The sequence below is a fragment of the Odocoileus virginianus genome, chromosome 28 (assembly GCF_023699985.2).
Source record: "Odocoileus virginianus isolate 20LAN1187 ecotype Illinois chromosome 28, Ovbor_1.2, whole genome shotgun sequence".
Taxonomy (NCBI): domain Eukaryota; kingdom Metazoa; phylum Chordata; class Mammalia; order Artiodactyla; family Cervidae; genus Odocoileus; species Odocoileus virginianus.
Window position 1 is genome coordinate 27,733,460 of NC_069701.1, and position 20,401 is coordinate 27,753,860.

At 47.0% G+C, this 20,401-nt stretch overlaps 1 protein-coding gene across 3 annotated transcripts in view; it reads right to left on the minus strand.

Annotated features, from left to right (window-relative positions):
* ETS1 (ETS proto-oncogene 1, transcription factor) overlaps window positions 1-20,401 on the minus strand; it is a 138,648-nt gene that overhangs the window by 14,513 nt on the left and 103,734 nt on the right. For all 3 annotated transcript variants that reach the window (XM_020879226.2, XM_020879228.2, XM_070457377.1), the window contains 4 exons: window positions 17,965-18,165; window positions 14,221-14,298; window positions 12,838-13,086; window positions 7,975-8,235 (listed from right to left, as the gene is read on the minus strand). In XM_020879226.2, coding sequence (XP_020734885.1) covers window positions 7,975-8,235; window positions 12,838-13,086; window positions 14,221-14,298; window positions 17,965-18,165 — 789 coding nt within the window. The remainder of the gene's footprint in view (window positions 1-7,974; window positions 8,236-12,837; window positions 13,087-14,220; window positions 14,299-17,964; window positions 18,166-20,401) is intronic.

Sequence of the window (20,401 nt, forward strand, 5' to 3'; positions counted from 1 at the left end):
GCACAGTGAAGTCCGCTTGCCCACAGCCACGCAGCTGGCCAGTGGCAAAACCAGGACACACTTTGGCTGCCTGGCTCCAGGGTCCCCGCTCTCCACCCCGACACAATGAGAAGCCTCTGCCACGTAGCCCAAGGTCAAACAGCCTCTCACCTCTCATGAGCTTAAGCTGACCCTAAACCTGAAGGCATAAGAGGAGCAGACAGGGTGATTATAACCACCCCATCTCACAAAAAAGTCACTTTAGGGAGGGATACACAGAGGCCTTGAACAACACAGGTTTGAGCTTCACAGATCCACCTATACAAGGATTTCTTTTTAATATAAACATATTAAAAATATTTTTTGTAGATTTGCAGCAGTTTGAAAAAAGAAAAAAAAAAAAAACCTCAAACAAACCACATAGCCTAGAAATATGAAAACATTAAGAGAAAAAAAAGGGAGGTCAGGAATGCATAAAATACATGTAGGTGTACATAAAACACAGAAAATGTGTGTAAGTGGACTGTTTATGCTAGCAGGTCAACAGCAGACTAGTAGTTAAGTTTGGGGATTATACTCGGATTTCTGACTGCACAGAGGTCGGCGCCCCTCACCCCCGTGTGTTCAAGGATGGGTGGACTGTAGCGTCTGCTGAATGGAAGGAGTCTCCATGCTGAGGACCCACTGGTCCGACATCACCCCGAGCTGGGAAGGCAATGCCAAGGGGCGCAATCAAGGGACCAACTGGCAGAGCCCTTAGCAGCTGAGGCTGCGGGAGTTTCCAGGCCAGCTGCTCACGACCAACAGGACCTGCATGGTTGCCTCAGCAACACATGAGCTGGATTCTGCTCAGGGGAAACATCGGCTTCAAAGACACAAAGGTGGAGCTTCCAAGAGGAGACAGTGGCATTCCAGCAGGGTCACCACCCAGTTCTACCACACGGAGTTAGAGTTTGTTAAAGAAACAGCCACCCAGAAAATGGGAGACCCAGAGACGCCTCGAAAGCAGGCGGTTGGCAGGGGAAGGGGGGTGCTGTGTCCTCTAAAAAGATGAGTCCCCTTGTGAGTTTCCTGACTCCAAATCCAGGCACCCACAGACTTCAGGTGGTTTAAACACCAGGGGCTACTATCTGTTTTGTACAGTATAAAGGGGTCCCTCTGCCCCAAAGGCAGCTTCCTGGAGCTACCGGGGCTGTGTCCAGATCCCGGGGTGGCTCAGCCAGCTGTCGTCTCCCTGTCCACACCTTCAAAGCCGTTTAGAAGGGAAAAAACGAACAGCAAGACCGAGTCCTCCCACCATGTGATTTTCTCCATGGGTGGCAGATGACTAGGAGCAACTGTCCCCACGCAAACCAGTCAGGAGGCAGAGTCAGTGGGACCTCCACACAGGCAACAATACCAAGGGGCTTCTGATCCCTCCAGCTCGGAGCTGCTGGGGACCCCCCGCCCCCGAGCTCCAACGTACTTCCCCAGCAGTCTCATAACTGAGCAACATGTCAACTCGCTACTCCAGTGAGAGCCCACTCACATTCCATGAGCACCCTGAAGACCCACCGCCAAACACAGCGCAGAGAATCAGAATTCCCCAGCTTCTGAGATGCTGGCTGGTAGCTAGGCTCCATGTAGGCTGAGGGCGTTTGTCTGGCTTCCTACAACCCGCTACTCACAGGGGCCTCTGAGGAAGAAAGGGCAGATGCTGTTTCTGCCTCTCTGACTGCCAAACTCTCTCTCCCAGCCATCCAGGCGCTACCCACGGATGCTCCACCCTGAGACAGTGTAATGTAGCCTGAGGCAAGGCCAGCTTGGCCTGGGCTGAGAACCTCAGGACCCTTGTAAATGGCAGGACTGCACTAAAAGAGCACCAGGGTTGAACGCTTATGTCAGGAAAGACTGTAGTCAACTCAAAACCTTACTGCCACAGTATTGACATGGTGAGATTATATTCCAGAACCTGGCTTAGGGAATAATCCCTCCACCCCCAAAGATAAAGATCCAAGTTGTTCCTAATAACATCTCCATGGGTGCATAGGCTAGAATTAGAATCTCCTACACAAATTCACACCACAGTCCTCTTCTGCTCTGGGGACCCTCTCTCCTTTCCTCATCAGTGACTGAGGCTCACAGGAGAAGCTTCCCCAGGGGGTTGTACCTGAGGACACGGAGATGATTCTGCAATCCAGCTTTCCTTCAGAAAATCGTGATTTCAGGTTAAGCCGCCCAAGCTCAGGTATCATTCTGAACTGAAGGGCTTCGAAGCCCTTCCTTTTGCAGGAACGTTGTTTATTCTCAAAAACATGTCTTAGCAGTAGCTTTATGCTTTGAACCCTACAACTCAATGACCAGTCAGAATACCCAGGTGTTGGGTGTGGCCCTTGGACTCTGTTATTGTGTGAGGGTAGACGGGCTCTAATTTATCTACAAAATGAGAAGAAGGTTTATCTCTAGCTAAAAGCAACGGGGGACTGTCTAGAGCTTCCGTTTCTACAAGGCTGGTACCGCTTTGTGCAATGTCTCACTCAAAAATCCTTGCGAGCTGAATTCCTGATGGTCTCAAACTCAGTCTTTCAGGGGCTGAAGGATCAGCTATTCATAAGTCTGCACAGCATAGTAAATCATAATTTCATTACAGGTAATGAACGGCTTGGAGCTTCGCCTATGCCCAGGCTCCGTGATAAAGAAGAGATCCTGAGCACTTCATACAATAGTTGCAACACAAAGCCGGGGCCACACCTACACACTGACAGCACAACTATTACCAGCAGGACTGCTCCATACCAACTGCAGGAGTGGAAGGAAAGAATTCCTTATCTGCAGCAACCGAAGTCTGGCCATCTGGAGTGGAGTTCTATGAAGGTGGTTTAGAGACCAAAGCTCCACCCCCTCCTGCATGCCACGCCCCATCCCCTGCAGAGTGTTAATGAGTGACAAGCAAGGGACAAGGCCCTTAATCTACTCTCTTGGGAGTAACTGAGATAACCAATGAGTGTTCTCATTCTTTAAGAAAGAGAAAGAAAGATTTCATACTCAGGTGAGACATCCGGCACTTAAGGTTCAGTTCAAGAGCTACCTTCCTGCAGAAGGCCTGGAATAAGTCATTTTTTGTGTGCCTCAGTTTTGTCATTGATAAAAGGAGCTTGGAGGAGCAGAGAAGGGAAGGGAAAATCTGAAAATCCAGCATATTATTCTACACCTACTAAAATGGAGGAAAAAAAAAAATCAGGGATGCCTATGTTTGTCAAGGATCTAGAAAGCATTTTGTTTAGGTCCATCAAATACCCAGAAAGCACTGGGACACTTCTCTCAGATGGCTCTGTATCAGATAGGGTTCATAATGTATCTTCAAACAAAAGAAAATGGAGCTTTCTGATTGTATCAGTTTGATAATCATAAGCAGTCCCAGCAAGGTAAGGTGCATTCTGGCGGAAGCCAGTGTTGCATTTGATGTATTCTTAACTCAGCTAACAGGCAGGCTTTCAAGCCCTGTTATCTGCCCCCACATCTTGACCTAATTTAACAAGTTGCCATGGGAGCCCAATGAAGGTTGATGCAATTTTCTTATCTTGGGAGGAAGAATGTAACTGTGCAAGAGAATGTGAAAATTCAGTTTCTAACTGATTTCCACACTTACAGTGCGGTAACTAAGACAGCATCAGAAGAAGTCAAATGTATTCCTTTGAGGGTGAAATGGACAGAGAACTGGGCTCCCAGAGGCAGGAAAATGGATTCACATCCCAGTTCAGGGAATCTATACAGACATCCTTTAGTTCAGGTCAAATAATAGTGACATACAAGGTATACACGTACTCCTACTGTGTGGCTACACATACCCTGGAGATAAGCAAATTTAAAGGAAACAGATTAAAAAAAAAGAGTATAGAACTTGAGATAGAAAATTGGTGTGATGTTTATGAGCAATAAAGAGTTTGCCAACACTTGTACAATGATTTCCACTCTCCAAAGTACTTTTCCAAACTTCAGGTCATCTTGGCATGTCTGCATAGACTCAGGGACCCATTTATAAGAACTCCAGTCACTGCACACTTCCCAGGTGGTGGAGGGGCCTAGGGAAGCACATTCCGTTCCCTGGCCCGTTCCCTAGGATGTATCTGAGATGATAAGGGGTCACAATGAGGGGCAAGATATAGTTTTCACTGTGGACAGGAGATATTTACCAGACAGTGAACATGGGGTGGGGCAAGGGGGGGAAGGGGTTGGGGGGCAGGGGGAGAAAGCCACCCAAATTTGGACCAATCCCCAAACGCCAACCATGGGGTGGCAGGGAGTTGGATATGACTGAGCAACTAACACCACAGGCCAAACAAATCCTGACCTTCATCAAACCACAGCAATAAGAAAATCCAGTTCAAGTCTAAGGACAATGACAATATCTTGAATTCGTCAAGATAGTGAACCTTCCAGGCCTACAAGCACTTATCTGTACTCAACATGTGCTCAGAAACATCTGCTGAAATAATTGATTTGTTACGATTGAGCTTTCTCTCCTGCGTCTAGCAACTTGTCTGGCGCTCATCTGTCTCATTAACTGAGTTAGTTCAATTACATGCTCACAGATCTCCTACCAAGAGAGGGAGGGACACTTCCACTTCACTAAAAGTAGAAGAGGGTACAAGGTAAATTTGCCTAAAATCACACAGTGTGTTAGGGCTGGGGGAGGCATGGAGGACTTCTGTTTTCTGGGCTATTGTTTGCACCTCCATCTGAGATGGCTTGAAAAGTAAAATCCTCAGTTATAAAGAAGAAAAAGCTGAATGGTAAGATACTTTAAAAATTGTATTTTAGTTCAAATGAGTTTTTGAGATCATTAACTGATAATCATCTTCTCCTTTGTTCCATTCAATGAATATTTTATTCCCTTAGAGACAGAAACAGAGGAAGAGAGAGGAAACGAGAGCGAGGAAGAAAAGGATGGAAGGAACGATGGAAGGAAGAAGCAATCATTAAAACAATCCACCCAAAGAAGTGCATGCGTGCTCAGTCATGTCCAGCTCCTCTGCAACCCCATGGACTGGATGCAGCCCGCCAGGCTCCTCTGTCCATGGGATTCTCCAGGCAAAATTACTGGACTGAGTTGCCATTTCCTTCTCCAGGGGATCTTCCTGACCCAGGGATGGAACCCACATCTCCTCATTGGCAGGTGGATTCTTTTCCACCGAGCCACCTGGGAAGCCCAAATAAGGGATGACATCAGACATAACTCAGACTTCCAGAACATTCCTGTATTTGTCCTGAAAAGAGCTTCTGATGTTCTGATCTGTTTGGCTTTGGATGAGAAATGCCCACCTGTGAGAAGGCTCACAGGTGGCATTTTGGTGTTGGCTCTCCTGATGGTTGTCTTCAGGTACAAATTCGTACTCGTAGGTCTTAACAATCCACGTCATCCTTTTCCTTCTCTCCTTGAATCTATGACATTTGGAGAGATTTCCAACTCTCAGATAATTCTTGTCAAGATCATCTTAGCTGAAACTCTTCAAACCACTCTTGTAGACTATGAGCTCTGCAGGCTTCTCCCATCAGAGAAGAGACTCCAATAACTTATACACATGCCCTTTTCAGAAGAGTTTCTATTTGAGGTGGAGATCAGGCTTTCACCATTTCTAGAAACTTCTAAACTTTTTGTAGAGTAGCCACAATTCCTTACCAGAATCTTACTCCATGTAGGTTGACTTAAATCATAAGGCTTTCTTTGGCCATAACCCAAACTTTAGAACTTAGGAAGTCAGTATATTTAATGTCATTATCCACCAAACCACCTTAACTAGCAAAATTTTCAGAACTGTACACCAAGCAAAAACAAAATGATGAAAACTGTTACAGGAGAAGAATTATGATCATGCCTGCTGACAGTGGTTACGGTAGAGATTATGTCAGAGGGAATAAGGCAAGAACTTTAATAAGGAGAAGCTACATTGAGTATTTGGCCCTGGAAGTCAGGGTGGCAGGGGGAGGAGAGCTGGTAGCCTTTACACTTGGACAAATGACAGCACTTGCATCACAATTAGAGAGGCGAACACAGCCACTCAGAGATGCCTGCCACCTCCACAGCCCAAATTCACTTCACCTCTGCCTCTCCCCCTCCTAACTAAGCAAACTTTTTCTCTTCCTCCATCAGTGTATCCAACTGGAGCCCAGTTCTCAAAATACCTAAGGGTTACTATAAGCAGTTTTCCAGGTGTTGCAGGGGTAAAGAACCCGCCTGCCAATGCAGGAGATGCAAAAGATGCAGGTTTGATCCGTGGGTCGGGAAGATCCCCTGGAGAAGGAAATGGTGGCCCACTCCAGTATTCTTGGCTGTAAAATCCCATGGGCAGAGGAGCCTGGCAGGCTACAAGTCCATGGGGTCACAAAGAGTCGGACACGACTGCGCACACACAGCACTCTCGTACACCCTGAAAAACACTTGACATACTTTCTTTATTCCAGATGTCATTAATAAAAGGGACAAACTTTCTACTGTCTGCTGCCCAGAAAGGAAGGGGCTGGCCCCCTTGCAGAACAGTGATTTCCCATCTACTCGTGATACTCAAGCAAGGATTGGGGAATATTGTAGGAAAAAAAAAAGTAGGTGACTTTTAAGCCCCTTTCTGGCCCATGACTCTGTATATAGTCCTGGTCACTACTTTGAAATCCAAACCTAACTCCTGAGCACCTATGCATGCACTGAACTCCATGAAGAGCTGGAGGGATGCAACACCCGTGATCCATGAAGGAGGAGGAACTTTTCCAAGCATGTGAGTTGCTCTCAAAGGTCTTTTCCTTGAGTTTTCCCTCACATAAAAACAGGGATAGAGCTCAGTCTTAAGATCAGATAGACACCTCTCTAGAAATGCAGGTTGAGGTGTCTGTCTTCATCCACACAAAGGGTCCCCACATGGTGACCCGTCCAGGGTAGATAAATTGCAAGAGAGGCCAAGACCACCACTGTGCACTCGAAGCTTAAAACAAGCTCCACTCACAACACAATTTCTGATTTTTAGAAAATACTACAATCTTACAGGCTTCCCCAGTGTCTCTGCAGTAAAGAATCTGCCTGCAATGCAGGAGTTGCAGGAGACAGGGGTTCGGGCCCTGGGTCAGGAAGCTCCCCTGTTGGAGGGCATAGCAACCCACTCCAGGATTCTTGCCCAGAGCATCCCATGGACAGAGGAGCCAGGTGGACTACAGTCCATGGGGTCACAAAGTGCTGGATGAAGCGACTGAACAGGCACAGTCTTCCAGAAAACGTCTGATCATTAATATATTCCTACTCCTTGGACAGTTCTCAGATACACTCCTCACACCTTCCCAAGGTTACACAGCCTCTGCACCCCACCTCGCTTGGACAATGAATCATTTTGCTCTATAATCAGATTCTCAATCAAAGCCCAAGCTCTCAACATACACCTTCCTTTCTCTACAATCTTTCTTTTGTTCACCATGACTACAACTTTCACTCCTGGGGGGAAAAAGTCAATAATAAAGCTCAGTGAGAAGAAAAGTTTCCTCGAGAGCCCAGGATCTAGCCAGAGTGTAGGGTGACTGAGAGCACTTTTCCCATTTGTACTCCTGCCTGACAATGAGGATTCTACTGCCGATGAGTCCAGGGAGAAGACCCATTCATTGATGGCTTTGAGCAATGCTGCTGCTGGCTCTGTGTTCAGAGAGACCGCCAAGAGCAGGCGAGGAGAAGCCCCTTGATGCTAGGCCAGAAGGCAGAATTTTCAGAAGCACCGGATCGACAGAATTCCCGTCCCCTAGTTACAGATCCAAGATATCAGTTTCCCTACCTCTCTCCCTTGAGAGACTCCCTTGAAATAGAATGATACAGTTTGCTTCCAAAACCCAATGGCTATTTGCAGAGGGGACTGAGAGGCTGATCCAACCTCTCAGAGTCTACGTCTCCCCCAGAAAGAAAGGGGGTGACCTTAGGGACTGGGGACAGCACAGAAGTGTCCAGGGAGTCCACCCCAGCGGGCGGGAGGAAGCCAGGCATCCTACCTGTGTAGCCGGCTAGGGCCGCAGCAGGAATGACGGGCTTGTCCTTATTGAGGTCAGCGCGGTCACGCACATAGTCCTTGAAGGTGCCCTTGGGCTTGTGGTTGGGCAGGGCGGCTGGATAGTCCTCGGAGTCGAAGCTGTCGTAGGAGGGGACGCGCTGCAGGCTGTTGAAAGACGACTGGCTGCTCCAGGACTGGGTGAGGCGGTCGCAGCTGTCGTAGCTCTCTATGCTCTCGAAGGAGTCCTGGCCCCCGAGCTTACCTGGAGGAGGAGGCGGAGGAGGGAGGAGGGCGGGGAGGAGGGACGGGAAGAGACACTGTGAAACCCTCTCGCTGAGGATGCGCAGGAGGGATACAGAGAGGGAGCGGCCGGCGGGAAAGGAGGTGCGCATGTTTGCTCCGGGGAACAGGAGCCCCCTGCAGGGTCCGGTCTTGCTCCAGAGCCCCTAGGACCGAGACTCGGAGCCGGGTGTTGCTACTCATCTCTGCCAGGGGGAGACGGCAGTGTTTGGAACAACGAGAATTCCAGAACCAGAAACCTACAGGCTGAGAAACACGTCTGTTATGACGAGATTTCTGGCCGATGAGTTAGACCCAATGAGTGGATGAAGAAATCTGAGCTGCATCAGGCTCAACTCACCCTCTACCCTAACTCAAGCCAGGGAGATTTTCAAAAGGCTCCATTTGGCAAAATATTTTGGTCATAAGAAAAAAAAAATTCCATTACACTAGGAGGATTGACCTTCCTTGACCTTGGAACTAAGACTACTTTTTAGCCTTTTTTCCAAACACTCTTGAAATGTACATCATACTGCCTCTATGCCTTCTCAAATAGAAAAAGAAGTCATGAGATCTTTTTTTTCCAGGAGGTTAAAAAAGAAAAATTATCATTCTTCTAAATAGAAAGCCATATTCTTTACCAAGCACTATCTGTACTTGAAATGTGTGCTTTATTAGGGAAACGAAGGTAATTAAAAAAAACAAAGAAGCTGATTAAAGAGTTAAGGTCCGTAGCAATGGCAGAAATCCTTTACTCTGTGAGTTGCTTAAGGCATTCTTAACTGACCACAAGATCATGCAAGTTCATTAATTTCCCAAACCAGGTTATAAACAGCTGCTATGATTGCATAATAGCTCCTAGAGAAATTTCCATTGGCAAAAAATGCCATTTAAAAGGAGGCTGAAAACGGGGGAGACAAAAACAAAAGCAGCTAACTGCTGAAAAGGCTCACAGGAATATTTTTTATGTTTTATTTCCAGATACTTTCCAGGCAACCTCAATTAAATCATGGGAGATTAAATGGCTGATTGAGTCCAGCAAAGTCAAGAGGCCAAAGGATGTGACAAATGTGCATGCGGAAATACCTGTGAGTCAAGGCTGGCTGGCCTACTCTGACGTTTAAATCCCAGAAGAAAGCTGGTATATATACAAAGTAACACTAGTAAATTTCTGGTGTATCCTCCCCTTCACAACAGAGGAAATTCGTTAAGACAATGAAATTCAAATATTTAATTTTGGTGTCCAAACCAAAATTAAATATACAGTAATTAGGAAGGAAGATATATCGCTTCCAAAAAAGATTTTTAACCCCAGATAAAAGAAGTTAAATATGTAATTTTTGCATTATCTACTCTTGTAAATTTCCTGAACCTCTTATCCCTTCCAACACTGCTTGGAACAAAAATATAGTTAGTTATCTGCTTTGTCTCATTCCTTCTTCCAACCACTCATTCAAAGAACAGCAATCCCCAGAAAGCCTCGGAGCTGTCGGCCCCATTTGCCAAGTCCACTGTCATATTTACAACTTATTATTATTATTATCTAGTTAATACTCTAGTATCATCTAGTTAATACATGGGAAAAGAAGAGTGGATATATGTGTGTATATATATATATATATATATATATATATATAAACTGATTCTCTTTGCTGTACATCTGAAACTAACACAACATTATAAAACAACTATACTCCCCAAAAATATTGTAAATAAAAAAACTTTAAAAAGAAGGGATTGTCCCTTCCAGAAATTCACATTAAAAGTCTCAAGAAAACAGACCCCAACCAAGAATGCAGCAGCCTCTTTTCAACAGAACAGGAAATTTTGTGGCCTCCCATAAAAAGGTGTTTGCTCATTACAGCTGTCCATCTTAAACATACCAAAAGCCTAAGAAAGAGTTTATATTTCCATGAGGAACACCCCACCAAGTCCCCTGCATTTACACTCGAAAGTCCCTGAGATGATTCCGTCAGTCATTTTTATATCTGGAGGGTGTGGAGGCTGGAATTTCCACTCGCTGGACAGCTGAGGCTCCAAGGAGCCCCAGTAAGCAGGGACACTGAACAAGGCCATAACCGCCCCCTGGCAGCCTCTCAAACATGAGCCAAATGCAACTTTGTTGAGAACTGCGGTTTATAGCAGGAGGCTGCTTTCATTTCAGCTCTCTTTCACAATCCTAGAGCTGGGAACCTTCATTTACGGGTATTTTTCTCCCCAAATGGGTTGGTTCCAACTAGATGAGTCGCTCAGTTAGGCTACTGTGTTCAGGGGCGGGGAAGCTCATGTCTTCTAAGACATCCATCGGCCAGCTTTCCTGAGAAATGTCTCGGGGAGATCCTTGCAAACCTCCCTGACCCCACCACACAGACCTCAGGGCACCCAAAACAAGAGGTGGGGGAGCCCCGTGGCAGCCCACTCAACAGACCAGCACAAAGAAGACAGCTCTCTGAGTCCAAGGAAGTGGAATAGAAACACTCTGTCTACCCTAATGCAATCTGGGAACACTGAGATTATTGTTCATCATCTTCAACTAACAGTGATGCTTTCAGTCTACCCCAGCCCTGCCATGGCAGAGTCAATCGCCCCGCTGGAATACGTCCTGTTTGCAGCACTTCTCACTCGTAAAAAAGCAACCGTGAACAAAACGGTCTGCCCCCAAGTTTGTGTGCTGAGACGCTTGGTGTGAGCAAAGGAGAAAGAGGCCAGAGAGCAAGCCTTCCTGCTCTCTGTGCAGTTCACCGTCTGGCCCACCATCCTTCATCTGGGGTCGCAGGAACCAAGAGAAGGAGAGGGAAGAGGCCAATTACACAGAGCAAAGCCAGACACAAGTGGAAAACAACCTGCAACAGTCCTGCCCAAAGCGACGGGAGGCTGGGCCTCCACCACACACACACAAACACACACACACACACACACACACACACACATGTGCGCGCATGCACAGCCTCACTGCACACTCACAGAAAGCCCCATGAGAAAGACAGGCGTTCTGTTGCTGTGACCCGCCTGAGAAAAAAGGTACACATGTGAGTGTAAGTATTTAAATAGACCTGCATCCAAAAATAAAGAAGAAAGGGGAAGGTAAAGCTGGTCCCACCCATCCCCTTCTGTCTGAACACAAACAGCCTGTGGCCCTAAAGAGGCAGATTACAGGCTCCGACTCTGCTGGGACTTTCCCTCCGCAGCCCTGCTGGGAGGAAGTGGAAGCTTGGACACTCGAAGGAGCTGACAATGTGAGGCCCGCAAGGTCTTGGCTTCAGGACAGGGGCCGGGGTCAGCACTGAGCAGAAATCACGTGGGGCAGGCCAGGCCTGACTTCTATGACCAAAGGCCTCGCAAGCACCACTTGGAAAGACTTTCTCCTGCTCCTCTTCCTGTCTGTAACTCTTTCCAGTTTATCCATCAGAACAGTCAAGCCAGTTCTGTGAGTGATCTGTAGCATCATTTCAAATATTTGGCAGAAAAGTAGATCATAGGACTGGCAGGAACCTGGGTAAGCTTCTGTATATTTGAATTAGAAAATTTCAGGACACTTAAACTCAATAATAATAATAATAATAATAAAAATGTGTCACCTAACATTTCTGGGCTTCTGTTCCCTTTTCTCTGAAACCTAATTTATTCTGATTTTAGGAAGAGTTCTATAATATCTGAAATCATGTCTTATTTCTGTTTCATTTTGGATAAAAGGTAACATCCAGAATATCAACAACAACACAAAAAATCAGTCAGCTAGTTCTTCCCCAAAGAACAAGTCAGTCTTTATACAGGACTGTCCTTCTATCAGAGCAAACAGTCTGGACAGGTCACTAGATAGGTTGTGTCTCTGAGTGTTTAGGTCCTGATCTTTAAAATTGAGTGTATTTAACCTTTTTTGGCTTTATAAGGTCAGTCAGCTCTATTCAGAACCCTGTAGTTCACTGTCAATGAATATGTTACCTTTGTCATAACAATCACGGCAGTAAGAGAGAGTATCTAGTTTTGGAAGCTTCTGGCCACCTCTTTCCCTGGTCCTCTAGCTAAATACACACTTAGACCACACTGCTGATGACTGGTTCCAAATAAGCTGTTGGTTAACCATCTTCTATCTTCCCAAACCAAAGAAGTCACAGGAGGTTGGGAAGCCCAGGCTGAGAAGCAGAGGTCTTCAGACACCAAGCTGACTGGGGAATATTCCAACACCAGGACGGTGCGGAGATCAATTCTCTCCGGGAGGGTTCTCAGAATCATTTCTAGGTGACTGTGTCCTCCTTAAGCAAAATCCTCTCAAGGAAAATAAAGCGCACATGCGCCTAAAGTTATTATTTGGTGAAATGTTGTACCTAACTAAGAAATGTGACTGGTCTTCCTGCTGGAATTCAATTCCACCATGGACCCACAGTCTTTGTCATCATGAAAGCCTCAGCTAAGACTTCATGATACAAAGTTCCTTAACAGCTAGACATTTTAAGACGGAAAAGGAAAAAACTCAGGAATGCCCGTGGCTAACAGTGAGGGTGGAAAAAAAAAAAAAACGGGGGACCTGGACAATACACCAAGTGAGACAATTCTTAGAAACTTGTAGAGCAGAAATGTGACCTACCACGACTGGCCCGCCCCATGCACATGTTGTCTGGGGTCACCACTTCCTGTTTGATGGCAAAGTAGTCAGTCTGCAACGTCTCCGTCTGCAGAGGGTCCCGGAGGATGACCGAGGGGTAGTCGTTCTCATATTTGAGGGAGAGGAGCTCCTCCGAGCTGATGGGATGGAGAGTCTGGTAGGACTCTGTGATGAAGCTGGGCTCGGAGAACTCCGAGGGAGGGACGCACTGGGCGTGCTCGATACCGTAGCCTGGAAACACAGAGTGTGCGATTGGAGAGAGGAGAGGTGAGTACCGAAAACAGGCTGTTCCCTTCCCATTTACAACGGCCCCATAATGTTGACCAAGTTGACTGCTTAGGGAATAAAAGACAAATACTTGAAGTAAAAAGGGCCTGGGTTTTCAATCTTGCTCCACTACTTAAGGGCCATGGCCCTTGACAGACAATTCCCTTTTCTAACTGAATTTTCTCATCTCTAAAATAGGGATGATGGCAATCTTCCCCAGGGCATTGTGATGAAGATCCAAGGACAGCACACAACCAACCTTTCTAGCTCACAATAAATTCATTGTTGTGAGTATACAGATCATAATAAAGTAAAACGATAAAGCGAAAACAAACCTACTTAAGACACCCTTTGAAAGCAAAGCCATGAGATAAGCCCAGCCCTACACTAATTATCTTCCTCCGGTCATTCCTGCAACCTGGTGAGGGATCGGGCACCAGGAAGACAAGGCTTTCTGCTCAGAGACAGAACCCAAAGCTGCAGAGCGTGCCCTGGAGGAAAGATTTCAAAGGGAACGCTATGTACTGGCAAAAAGGAAAGAACAAGATCAAAATCCCTGACCTGAACCTCTGTGGGCCACCACATGGCCCAGGGTCAAACAGGACCACGGGAGGGAAGCAAATCGCAGTCTCTCTGTGACTATCTGTCACGCTGAACATATAAGCAACCCCCCAGTGTAGGAGCACGCAGGTGAATAAAACGTTCAACAGGTTGAAACCTTGCGCTTTGCAGGAATAACAAAGCACATAAGCAAGTGTCTACATGTTTTCTAAGGTTTTTGTTTTTATCGACCATTTTTCAAGTCTTTATTGAATTTGTTACAATATTTCTTCTGCTTTATGTTTTGGTTTTTTGGCCACGAGGCACATGGCATCTTAGTGTCCCAACCAGGGATCAAACCTGCACCCCCTGCATTGGATGGTGATGAAGTCTTAACCATTGGGCCACCAGGGAAGTCCCCAAGAGTCGACATGTCCGAAGCTATTATTTTCTGTAGAACTGCCAGGCAGGAGCCTGAGATGGCCTAGGACAGGGTTCCTTTCCTAAATTCCCATCACAGTGAGCTGGAAGAGAGAAGAGGAGCTGAAAAGAACTTACTAATGAAGTAATCCGAGGTATAGCGGGACTCTGGGTAGGGAGGGTTGACTCCATTAACTTGGTATGGCTTCACATCCTCTGCAACAGACCAGGAAGGAAGGGGACAAAGAGGTCAGCATGCGAGCAATGCTCAGCAGAAGAGGACCCTGGAGGCGAGGACCACAGTGATCTCAGTCCCTCTGAGAGAAAATCTGCATGTTCCCTAACTGAGCTAGTGTCTGAGCCTCCCCTGACTGGAGCCTTGTCTACAGATGAGCTCACCAAAGTATGGCTAAGTTTATGATTTCAGTAGCTGGAAAAGGGGATTTAATATCTTGGAAAGCACGCCCATGAGTAATCTCGAAGGGCTGGGAAGGCATCCACCCTCTTTCTGATGCATGCATGTGCCGCCAGCCTCCAAGGCTTGAAGACATCTTATTGTTGTTGTTGTTTAGTCGCTCAGTCGTGTCTGACTCTTTGCAACCCCATGGACTGCAGCCCGCCAAGCTCTTCTGTCCATGGGATTTCCCAGGCAAGAATACTGGAGGGGATTGCTATTTCTTTCTCCAGGGGATCTTCCCCACACCTTGGGAATTTACCAAAGTCAGTCGCCAATATTCAAACAGATCAGGTCCAAAGGTTTTCAGAAACACGGGACAATCTTTTTAGGCAGGAAGATTTTTATTATTTTCTTATTATTCTTATTCCTATTTTATTTATTTTTGGCCATGCTGCGCCACACGGGGGATCTTAGTTCCCTAACCAGGGATTGAACCCCAGCCCCCTGCACCAGAAGTGTGGAGTCCCAACCACTGAAGCACCAGGGAAGTCCAAGCAGGTAGATTTCAGAGCCTCCACTTCTTCCAACAGATACCTGGTGTTTGGTGTTTTTTCCGTTGCCCTCAGATTTCAAGTTCGGGACCAGATAAGACACTAGGAAGGTGACTTTACTTGGTGAAATATGACAGAAGGGCCATATAACCAAAGTTCTGTCTGGGTGCCAAGCTCCGTAGGAATGAAAGTAGAATGCAGATGAAGGTAACCAAGCAAAGAAACTTCTCCGCTGAACGAAAGTAATCCTGTGGATCCCCTAATGGTCCTGGAATCTGGTGGCAGACCCTGACTACTGTATGGAACAGTCGGATTACATTTCACTTTAAGAATCAGATGCAGACAGAGGGGGGCTGGCTTGGGTTTTTCCTCGGGTATTTGATAGCTTGTTGGGAGCAGAGGCTGCTGGGAAAACAAGTTCATGCCTGCACAGAAAAACAGTTCCCAGCTGAGATAAAATGATTAAACTCTGCTTCAGCAGCTTATCAGATTGAAACATCCCCTGTACCTTTGGCCTGCCACCCCACCCAGAACAGCTATGTTTTTTTCAGCACTGGGTTGCCTTACTTTAATCACAGAACAAAGCTGTAGCCTCAATACAAACATCACGCTCAGCTCTTGGAGGATCTGCAGAAGCACAGTCCTCCATCTCCCTTGACAATGGGTGAGATGTTCTCAAACTCACTCCATTACGCTCTCATTCTCCTAAATTCACTGGTATGATTCCTCTGCAGCAAGGTAAATAGCTGATTCACTGGAAAAGACCCTGTTGCTGGGAAAGACTGAAGGCAGGAGGAGAAGGAGACAACAGAGGATGAGACCGTTGGATGCCTTCACCGATTCAATGGACATGAACTTGGGCAGGCTCTGAGAGATGGTGAGGGGCAGGGAGACCTGGCGTGCTGCAGTCCATGGGGTCACAAAGAGTCAGACATGACTTGGTGACTGAACAACAACAAAGCCAGAAGCTCCCCCATGAGTCCATATCACTACACAAAGAACACAGGAAGGGAAGTTTGACTGAAAAGCCCCAGGTTTAAGGAAACAAGTGATGCTGAGGAAACCACCTGACTGGTCCTCATTGTACAGACAAGGACTCACTCTAAGAGGACATGCCCTTCCTGTGTCCCAGGGATGCTTTTAGAATCCAAATGGACTGGTTCACAGTGCAAACTTTTCATCTATTCATCCTATTAATTTTTGAGAGTTTGATATTGAAACTCCAACTAAAGATCTTAATTGATCTACTTAAAAAATAATTACAGACTGGAGCTCTATGTACCTTTGCTCTGTATTGTCCAAGTCTCCTGTAAATGTGTTATCATAATTTCATGACTTAAGAAAAGGAAAACGTATTTTCAAGTGCTTCGGAAACAAGAAATGCTGTATAGATGAGCTGTAACTGATCAGAGGCCGGCTGAGACACCCGAACACCTGGCTGCCCTGGGGCGCTAAGGAGAGGGAAGCGGTGCTTTGGCAGCATATATTTGGGTGACACGGTCTGGTAGAGTCCACTGCCATGTTTCTAAGCCAATGCTTGCATCAGACCTACTCTGAGCCTGCCGTATCCTTTCCCTCTATAAACAAGCGCTCACGTCAACACGTTATGAGTGGTTTGTGTGCAGTTACACCGAGATCACGGCGTGGCTTCGGGGAAGCCAGTACCGCCGCCCAGCAGTCCTGGGCCAGATTCACCTACTTCTCAATTCTGCTTATTTATTTTTCAGCTATGGCTAAGGAGAAAGGGGGGGGTAACACTTCTGTGCCCAGAGGAGTCTAATTTGGGTCTCTCCTGGGCATTGCAGAATGGAAAATATCCTTAAACAAAGGAAGGTATTATATGGAATAAAAAGTGCTAAGCCAGAGCTCTGCTCCCTGCCCCCCGCGTCTGCGCCAGGGGTTGGAGCTGGAGACCACAGGGAAAGGGTGGGCCTGGGTCAGAGAGGGCAATGGGCTTCTAGGCTTACAGTCAGCTGGAGGGCACTGCTGACTGCTGGTAACTGCAATTTATTTTAAGAAGAAATTCAGAAAAATAAGCGCAAAAACACCCAAGTTTGCCGCCTGCTGCTGTTTCTATACTCAGCCCGGACTGTGGTGCATGAGTCACTTGATCCAAAAAGGTTGGAAGAGGCTGGTAGGAGAGGCCGTGTCATTACGAGGCTGCAACACGGCGTCCCGACATAACCCCGGCTCTGCTTCAGATGGAAAAGGTGCACCTCGCGACTGCAACTCCAATCCCGTTAGTGGGCAGAGAAGCCTGCTTACTAAGAAGCTCGGAAACACTGAGTTTGGATGTGGCCGTGGATCCAGGGAGTGCGTTTCACGATTGCCAAAAAAAAAGAAAGGAAAGAAATACTCTTTTGCTGCTGGTTGTGGGCGCTGCTTGTTCAAGCAGTATGTGAGTCTAAGATAAGGGCTGAGATTAGAACTTTGCAACCCGGGAAGCTTTAGGAGGTAGAGATGAAAAGTGCAGCATCCACATATACACTAACATATGTAAATAGACAGCCAATGGGAATTTGCTGAAGGACTCTGGGAACTCAAACTGGGGCTCTGGAATAACCTAGAGGGGTGGGAATGGACGGGAGGTGGGAGGGAGACTCAAGAGGGAGGGGACATATGTATACCTGTGGTTAATTCATGTTGATGTGTGACAGAAATCAAACCAATACTGTAAACCAAGAATCAATTAAAAATAAATAAACATTAAAAAAAAAAAGTGGAGCATCCAGTACATAGAAGAAAAAGAAACTAACGTTTATGGAGCACCTGCTCCCTAACAGGCACCATACAGCAAGTCTCCATAGACCGTACGTGCTGTGATTGAACACCCAGATGACTACTTCGATGTGGCACCTCGCTCCCCAGTCTACTCCGGAAGCTGCCCCAGGCAGGTCCCACCTCCCCCGCCCCACCCCATCCTCATGCATTTACCTTTCTGCAGGATCTCCAGGTGTTCCCATAAGATGTCCCCAACGAAGTCTGGGGCCAGCTCGAGAAAGCAGTCTTTTCCCAGTGCGCAGAGGGCTGCCCCATTCATACAGAACTTCTGGAAGTCCACACCCTTCAGGCTGAACTCATTGACAGCCCACATCACCCAGTCCCGAACGTGGGTCTCTGTCCACTGCCGGGGGTCTGCGGGGAGAGATCAGATGATGTCCCAGCAGATCAGGGTCTCAACTCTTCCCCGAGCCTCAGACACTACACGGAAGCACCTGACCTTCGCTGAGGACGTTCTCAGATTCACGGAATGAGGAAGGCCTGATGGAGTATCTTCCACAACCCTCCTCCCCGCATCCAGCTCAGCCCCATCTTCTCCCTCCCACCAGTTAGCTGATCACTGCCATTGGCCAAAAAGTAACAAAGAGTATTCTCCACCCATGGAACCTTCTGACAGGTTCCAGGAATCTCCTCTCTCACTGCCTTATTTCCATCAGACTTCATTAAAGCCTGGGACAAGGGAACAAATGACTCCTTAAACGGCAATAATGACAAAGTCAAGTGTGCTCTGGACGTTGCACTCACCTCTCCCTCCACTTACTCATGTAATTTACTTGTGGCCATTATGCTTAATTATTCTTATCTTAGTTAATGACAGTACAGTTGTCCTTGCATATCCAACATGATTGGTTTCAGGACCCCCGCCCAGATACCAAAATCTGGGGAGATGCATGTTCCCTCATATATACAAAAGGGTGGGGTGCACTCAGCCCTCTGTGTCTGTGGGTTCTCACATCCCCAGATTCAGCCAACAGAATCGGATCTGTGGTTGTCTGAATCCACCAATATGGAACCCTTGGCTGTGGAGGGCCAACTATAGTAATCATAGCAATTAGTAACAACAGTGCACCATTCAAGTGATGCTTAGTAGTAACAACATTACCCTGTGTGTGTGTTAGTCACTCAGTCATGTCCAACTGTTTGCAACTCCCTGGACTGTAGCCCACCAGACTCCTCTGTCCATGGGATTTCCCAGGCAAGAATATTGGAGTGGGTAGCCATTTCCTTCTCCAGGGGATCTTCTTAACCCAGGGATTGAACCCGGGTCTCCTGCATTGCAGACAGATTCTTTACCACTAAGTCACCAGGGAAGCCCAACAATGTTATTAGGTACCTGTATTATACCAGATAACCTGCAAAATATATACATAAGACAGGCCCTGCATTGAGAAGCCAGGTAGAACAGACGATATGTATCCTTCATGTGCGGCCCTGGTTTAACATGACTACACCAGCTCATGACCCTGAAAGGGCTCAGGTGATGGCAGGGTGTGGTGCCTACAGCACACCTCCTCTCACTGTTATCCCCTTCAATCTAGAAGATGACTTTATGAGATGGTGGAAAAGTGGATGGTCAGAACTCACTTTATTCTGCTTTATGACTGGGCTCTGCTATCAGCGGAGGTTTGTGGGAAAGCAGATTATTATTCTTTGTGGAAAGGTAGACAGATTCATTCATGCAATCTCCCTGAGGCCTGTGTCTGGCAGGGTGGAAGCCGCTCCCGCAGCAGTAACTCTGGCTGGGTGCAAAGGCAGCCTCTGTTTCTCTTACTCAATAGAAACACGTTCCTTCTGCTCTCAGTTGCTCGGGAAATGTCGCTTGGTCAAGGCTTAAGTCTTCCCCAGTCATTTTTCCTTTCTGACCACTACAATTCACTTCCCTTTACATTCCCAAATAAGCCGTTTCAGAGGAGAATGCGTGCATGCTAAGTCGCTTCAGCTGTGTCTGACTCTTTGCAGCCCTGTGGACCACAGCCCGCCAGGCTTCTCTGTCCATGGGATTCTCCAAGGCGAGAATACTGGCGTGGGGTGCCATGCCCTCCTCCGTGAGATCTCGACCCAGGGATCAAACCTCCTGCATTGGCAAGCAGGTTCTCTACCACTAGAGCACCTGGAATGCCCTCAGAGGAGAATACCCAAGTATAAACACATTTCACCAAAGGACATGGGAAAGAGTAAATTCCCAGAACTGTAGCTCATGGAGTTCACCTAATGGCACCCCAGAATGACACCAAGACCAGGCCTTCCAAACCTGTCTGTACAGCAGAGTCACTCGAGCTTTACAATTACTGATGTGACCAGCAAGGGTGACTTAATTGGTCTGGGATCTGGCCTGGGCTGTGGAATTTTCTGACAATCCCCTATCTAATGTTCAAACAAGTTTGGGCACCACTGCCCTAAGACCAAGATGGCAGGGACAAGCCTGGGAGATGAGGGAGCATCAGCATGTGTCTACACTTGTTCCAACAGACGTCTGTCCCAGTCTGTGGTTGCTGACTGAGGGTAGTGAGTAATAGTGTCTATCTCAACCAACAGGTGAGAAAACCAACTGTATCTCAAAGTCTGGTCCATCCTCTCTCCTTCCAACTAC